The sequence below is a fragment of the Sinocyclocheilus rhinocerous genome, unplaced genomic scaffold (assembly GCF_001515625.1).
Source record: "Sinocyclocheilus rhinocerous isolate Xijiao unplaced genomic scaffold, SAMN03320098_v1.1 scaffold362, whole genome shotgun sequence".
In the NCBI taxonomy this organism is placed as follows: domain Eukaryota; kingdom Metazoa; phylum Chordata; class Actinopteri; order Cypriniformes; family Cyprinidae; genus Sinocyclocheilus; species Sinocyclocheilus rhinocerous.
This window is the reverse complement of record NW_015639507.1, coordinates 1,254,208-1,261,090: the sequence shown is the minus strand read 5'-3', so window position 1 is coordinate 1,261,090 and position 6,883 is coordinate 1,254,208. Positions and strand designations below refer to the sequence as shown.

The following is a 6,883-nucleotide window of genomic DNA, read 5'->3' as shown; positions in this document are numbered from 1 at the left end:
ACCGGGGGGGGGGGGGGGATTGCAGGATTGTGTAATGTTGGCTGGCAACGCTCCTTGGTTCCAGCACCTTGGTCTCCAAGGCTCAGCGTATAAGGTCACAGAGGAATTCTGAGGACGCTCTACCAACCTGGGTTGTGCTTAACACCAGTGAACCTGCAGTGGTCTATGTGGATGTGGAAGAGTTTCTAGATAAACGTATCAATAGTGCAGTGGCGTCAAGGGATAGTTCATCAAAAAACAAAAAAACATTTATTCACCCTCATGTTGTTCCAAAACTACACTCTTTAAAATTAGGTTCCAAAAGAGAGATTTTGTAGTGATGCCATAAAAGAACCATTTTTGGTTTCCCAAAGAGCCTTTCAGCGGACACTTCTTGAAAGAACCATTGTTTCTTAGTGTGAAGTACATTTAAAAAATTTTAAAGAACCCTTTTCCACTATAAAAGAACCTTTAGTGGTTCCATGGATGTTACGGTTCTTCATGGAACCATCAATGTCAATAAAGAACCTTTATTTTTAAGACTGTATATGACTTTCTTTTCCTCCGTGGAATACAAAAGAATATATTTTGAAGAACATTATGGTTCATTTACTTTTATTTACATTTTTTAAATACCTTCCTTCGTGTTCTGCAGAAGAAAGAAACATGAGAGAGATTACATATTAATGATGATTTTAATTTTTGTGTAAACTATTCCTTTAATAATCTGGAAACTGTCTGAAAAATGAGATTAGTGCTTACCCATCACTCAACCAATTTTATTTCTATGTGGTTGCTAATGAATTCTTATTGGTTGCTAGGGTATTGCGGGTGGTTGCTTACTGGCTGAAAACAAAAAAGCTACAACATAGATCTAGATATGGTTAAGGTTCTTCAATTTAAGTCTATGGGACATATATTGTAATTCTTCTCATTTCAAAAGTAAAAACAACAAGCCACATAATCTTGAGGCACCATTTCCAATATGCCTGTAGCACAAACTGTGCTGTTACTGTTAACAAAAACTATTAAACACCATTAATTGAAATAAAGCTGAAATAAATAAAAATATAATTATTTGATGAAAAACACTGAAAAGATTAAACATTAGAAATGCTACCTTGAGAACTAAGTACTAGTTCTAAGTACTAAAATGATTAAAACGGAAATAAAATTAAAGCTAAATAGAAATACAAAAAACTAATAAAAATGACAAAAGCACATAACAAATACATAAAGTTAGCAAAACTTAAACTAAAAAATAAATAACTTGAAATATAAAAATAAAAGCTAATTCAAAATATTAATATGAATAAATACCTATAAATGAATAATGTGGGATGAACAACACAGAAAGATGAACAAACCCTAAACTAGGTGTGCCCAGTTGGAACTGAACTCTACAGGATGGTAGATCTCCAGGAACAGGACATGAGATTCCTGCCCTAAATCCTAATTAATATTGACATTAGCCTTAGCAGTGCGGCTAAATAATCATTTCAGTGCAACTAAATAATCATTCATCAAGGAAATTAGATGATTTAAGTCTGTTCAGCAAACAGAACGAGTCATTAGTTTGATCTTTGAGACACTAGGAGACAAAAGCACAATTTCGGCACCTGTTCCTGCCCAATTTACTCTACAGGACATCTGGCACAAAACTTGAAATCAGTCAACTGCACTTGTGAGTAATAGAAGCCAATGATATGGTCAAACATTAGATGTAACTACACAGAAATTTACTATAAGATCTCAGCTCATGGAAAGTTAGGACAGGTTATGCTTATCTGTCTGCATCGAATCCTGTCAAAATGAGATGACGGTGGATGTGGTAAACCCTAACTGGCTTCCTGTCAGGCCTTAATGTTTAGTCTGTTGTCCTTGTGGTAAAAACAGTTTAACATACATTCAGAGTTTAGCACAAACAGGTCTGACTAGAGATTTTCTAGCACAATACATTCCACATCAGCTGGGTAAAAGGCAAAATCACCAAGTTGGCTGAAAAACAAGTTTCCATGCTGGTTAAGACTACAAAGGGTGTGGAGCTCTGGACTGTATTATGTAGTGAAGTAAAACCTCATGGCTTTACAATGCTGTACGTGAATAACAACTAGTGAATTCCCTTTCACAATAGGTTATAAAATGTCCCCATGCCAATCCACAGGTCTACACCCTTTCCTCAAAAAACAACCATAACAAGTAATAAACAATCGGTCTTTAGATTTTAAACATGATTTCTATCATTCACAGAGGAAATTGAGGAAGTGAGGTAAGTATTACACGAAACAAAACGTCAGAGACTCTGGACCGCCAATGTTTTTGCAAAACCCCAAACGGTTAACCATTTTCGGTTACCCGTCTACCAGGGTACAACGGGAAGTCATGCGGTACGTCCATCTGTACAGTAGAATAACACATTTTCAGAAGGTAGCACAGATTACCCACCTACACTCTTAAAGATAAAGGTTCTTTAGATGATTCAAATCTTCAAATCTTCTTCACACTAATAAAAATGGTTCTTTTACAAACTATTCACTGAAAGCTATTTGGGGAACCTAAATTGGATCTTCTATGGCATTGGTGACTGATGCCTTTATCTTTATTAGACAGACTCTAAAAAATATATACTACCTGTCGGCTGGGATGTGCTCCTTATTTTTAAACAGGCCTACCGTAAAACATACACACACATGCAGGATTGAGTACACTGGAATCTCTCTCTCTCTCTATCTATGCATCTATCTCATTTCAGTGGCAATTTGTCACTGGTTGAAAACAGACCCTATTAGTTCTCAACTCTGTAGATTTCCTCTCACTGCTTATTTGGAAAGAACCTGTTATCTGAACATCTAGCATCTGAACAGCGTAAGGCATGCTCTGCTGCTCTTAGTACCAGGTAGCATTTGAAAAAACCCTGACTGATGGCTTTCTGTCAATGGCAAAACAAGCATGCAAAACCTCAGTCACAATGAGTTTTACTACAGCATTTTGACATTTATATGGGTTATCCTTCAACAGAGTGCTTCTTTAAAAATAAGATGAAAAATACACTCATAAAAATAAATGTTCTTTATTGGCATCTATGAAGAACCTTTAACATCCATGGAACCTTTTCATTACACAAAAGGTTCTTAATAGTGGAAAAAGGTTCTTTGAATTATTAAAATGTTCTTCACACTTAAATAAATGGTTCTTTTACTGAACTGTTTACTGAAACGTTGGAACCCAAAATGGTTTTTCTATGACATTTGCTGTGAAAACCCCCTTTTGTAATCTTTATTTTTTGTGTGTACTGAAGTCTCTTTAGATAACAATTAACTGTGTTCCAGAACTTGTAATATGAAATATTCACATATATTCCAATATTATGATTTTTATTTTATTTATTGATTTAACTCTATAATCCAAATTAAACACCAAGCAATTGGGTTTTACTTACCTGAACAATGTCCAGAACCATGCCAGCTGCAACTGTCCCAAACCCTGCCAGCAGGAAAGGGAACAAAACCTGGAGTCCAATAGAAAAGGACGTTTCCTTTAGTGGAGCCGGCGGCACCGGGCTTTGGTCCGTACTAGTGTCATCACTCTCGTTGCTTTGGCTGGCGTTCTCCAGGAGCGCGTCCTCTTCCCTCTGGCCCTTTGCGTTGGCCCGACAGTCGAGGACCACCATGTCCGGCCGTTCGTTCTCCTGATCACTGCGGTCCGGTATGGAGGTCACTTCTGTGAGTTCGTACTCCCCGGGGGTCTGGGGCACCTCCTCTGGGCTGTCGGGTAGTATAACCGGATGGACCGACCCATTGGAGTGGTGGAACGCTGGTGGAGCCCCCTCCTTCTTCATCTCTATCCTTTCCGTCCCGGTGGACATGTCGGACAGTTTGTCTTGATCTTTCGACCAGAGTACCATGCGGAGGCCTTAGGATGTAAAATGTCAATTAAGAAGAAATTAAGAAGCTGGAGGGTCTTACTTGAGTTTAGATCAGCTGTTCACCTGATCTCTGGAGATAATTTATCCCATTAAAGACGGTTGGTGCTGATGAATGAGTCTACAGGTCGAGGAAGAGAGGCAGGTGCGTTCCCCGTCTCCAGGCTTGTGTAAGAGCCTGCCTGAACTTGGGTAGCATGCAAATTACGTTCCCCATTCAAAGCAAATTTTCCTTTAAGACATAACAACGGGAAAGCCACATGTTAGTCTGTGTGCAAAAAAAAAGCCAAGTGAAATATTCTTCATAAAATTGACAAAGCTGATGTCTCACAAGCACAAAATGTCACAAAAAGAATGAGAAAAATCGGTTTGAGGGTCCTAATGAACATCCACTGCTGGAGTCTCTGGGAGGCATTTGGCTAAAACTTTCTAACCAGCTCTGGGCAGTTGGAGGGCTGGAGATGTCTCACTTTACACCACGTGGTAAATTGGTTTTTGAAATGTATTTAAAGGTCTCTGGTGCCAGGGTAATGTTACAACTCACTGAAATGTCTGAGTCTGATAAGGTCGACTTGTCACCTGCCAAAGGGAACGACATATATTATAAGTTCTTAAATTATTTTAGCTCATAAAAATTCTACTCTCTTCAGCTTCATTCAGAAGTCATTGATATAATGTATCCATCTCAACCTACTAAATTGAAAACTTAGGTTTAATTACTGCCTTAATTTAAATGAAATTTGCAGAGTGATAAGCTCATTTTATGTAATGACTTAATAGGAAAATCGAGCTAAAATTCTGAAAACTCCTAAACATGACTAGAAATTACAACGAGTTCATAGACTATAAATTCAGTGGATGGAAACAAATTATGAAATTTCAACATTATAACATAATGAAAACAACAGTATAGATACAGCGATAGATAGAACGACAGATATAACAGATAGATAGATAGATAGATAGATAGATAGATAGCCACGGACAACAACTTTTGCAAACATTAAAAAACGGCTTCGTTATAGAGTTAACATGAAAAAACACTTTACGGCACGTATGAAGGCATTCACTTTCCGCCGGACGTACAAGTCTCAAAAACCGCCTAATACGTGATATTTTAGCATGACAAAACTTTCCGGGCGATTCTTCAGAGAAACGAACACCCACACACGTCTTTTCGGCACGGCAGAAGAAAGAGAGCATACGAGCCAACAACAATTTGCTCATTACCTCCACACTGAAACAAAATCCCTATTTAGTAGTCCGATCAAATCCAGCGCAGCATGGGACGACGTAAATTAACACGGCTCGGTGCCGCTTCGCTTAATCAACACCTCGCTCGTACATCCCTCAGTAAAGAAAGTTTATTCCGTTCATTTAAGACTTATTTAAAACTTCATGCCAATTGGAACAAAGTGACAAAAATACTTTTTTTTTTCAGGGCAAAACAGTACAAACTTCTGTAAAAGTACGTTCACTTTAAAAATCAAGGTTCTTCAGTGGTTCTGTCGAGCACTTTGGCATCAAGAACCTTCAGAAAAACATTTTGGATGCATAAGGTACTTAAGTAGTTATATGGTTTCGTTAAAGATTTAAAAAGTTCTTTAAAAACAAATGTACATTATAGGATCAGTGGTCTCAGGTTGCCATACAGTTTTCTGAAGATAAACTAGAGAAGTTCTTTGTGGAACTGTCAGATTCTCTTGCGGTGCAAGTGTTTTAGGTTCTGAATGGAACCCTTCAATTTAGAATTGAAGGGTTTAAAATTATAAGCGTGGATACACTTTAGTTAGGCAACTCACGTGTCATTTATGTAATTGAAACAGAGCTAATGAAGTATTCGTGTATATTGCCAATGGAGCAAAATAAATAAATTATAGTTAACAATATTAAAAGTATTAAGTTAACAGTATTAAAAGACCCAGGTAAAGTAGTAAATTAGTCACCTACCTTGTAAAGAAGACACTAAAATGCTCAATGCGGGCTTGCTGTCATTCTCCTGTCATTCAGGCGGATCTCGTGTCCTTATCTATGGTTATGGAGCCGGAACGTGATTAATCAGTAACCTCTCGACTGAGGCTGTCAACTCCGATCCGTTACATTGCTCCATTTGACACGCGCTCGATCCTGCGCTTCTATATGACAGGAGGAAGTCGTTAGGACGGCATCGCTGACGAAAATTACGAATCCTACTATGGAGAACGCTTAGCTCATGAATTTGTAAATAGCTCGCACAGGCGTTGCTTGGTAACCTTTCCGGAGCATCCAGTCACACAACGTAATTAATATGCATGAACCCACAGCCTTCGCCCTAGTAGGATTCGTTCCTTCGCGAACTGACTAGCGCACTCTTACCCGGAGTGTTCTTTTCAGCCAATCAGAAAGCCGAGCGTCACGGCATATAATTAACATTCATGAGACAAGCCTTCGCTATAGTAATCCGAGCAGGGATCGCGGGATTCGTCTGTGTTAATATGTGTTCAATTACAAGCATCAGGAAGCGCTGTTGATTTTATTTTAACAATACCCTGGATAATCATTGAAACTAAATGTTTGTCTTCCTGAAACTGTTTCCGAAGGCTGTAATTATTTACTGCACCCAGCGCACCCATATACAGGAAACTATTAAGGTATTCTATATATTATTAAGGTAACTTTTAACTATTAAGGTAACTATTCAATTGCAAGAAATAAATTTAGTTACATTTAGAAGCAATCTCTTTGTGGAAGGTTGTATTTGATCCATTATTAAAATACAGAGAGCATATATTTTCATTATAACAATATATCATAAATATAACATATATATAAATATACATGTATGTAACACACACACACACACATATATATATATATTCTTCTTTAATTGAAAAAAAAACATCTAATTTATAAATATATAAGCATATTTTTAAATACAAACAAAACGCATAGGCCTATATATACACACACACACACACACACACACACACTACCGGTCAAAAG

The 6,883-nt window shown here is 37.6% G+C and overlaps 1 protein-coding gene across 1 annotated transcript in view; it reads right to left on the bottom strand.

Moving 5' to 3' along the window:
- LOC107751220 (solute carrier family 41 member 1-like) overlaps positions 1-6,022 on the bottom strand; it is a 22,370-nt gene extending 16,348 nt beyond the window's left edge. Inside the window, exons 1-2 of the mRNA XM_016566888.1 lie at positions 5,852-6,022; positions 3,395-4,133 (exon numbers count right to left, since the gene is read on the bottom strand). Coding sequence (XP_016422374.1) covers positions 3,395-3,883 — 489 coding nt within the window. The 5' untranslated portion in view covers positions 3,884-4,133; positions 5,852-6,022. The remainder of the gene's footprint in view (positions 1-3,394; positions 4,134-5,851) is intronic.
- Between the last annotated feature and the right edge of the window lie 861 nt (positions 6,023-6,883).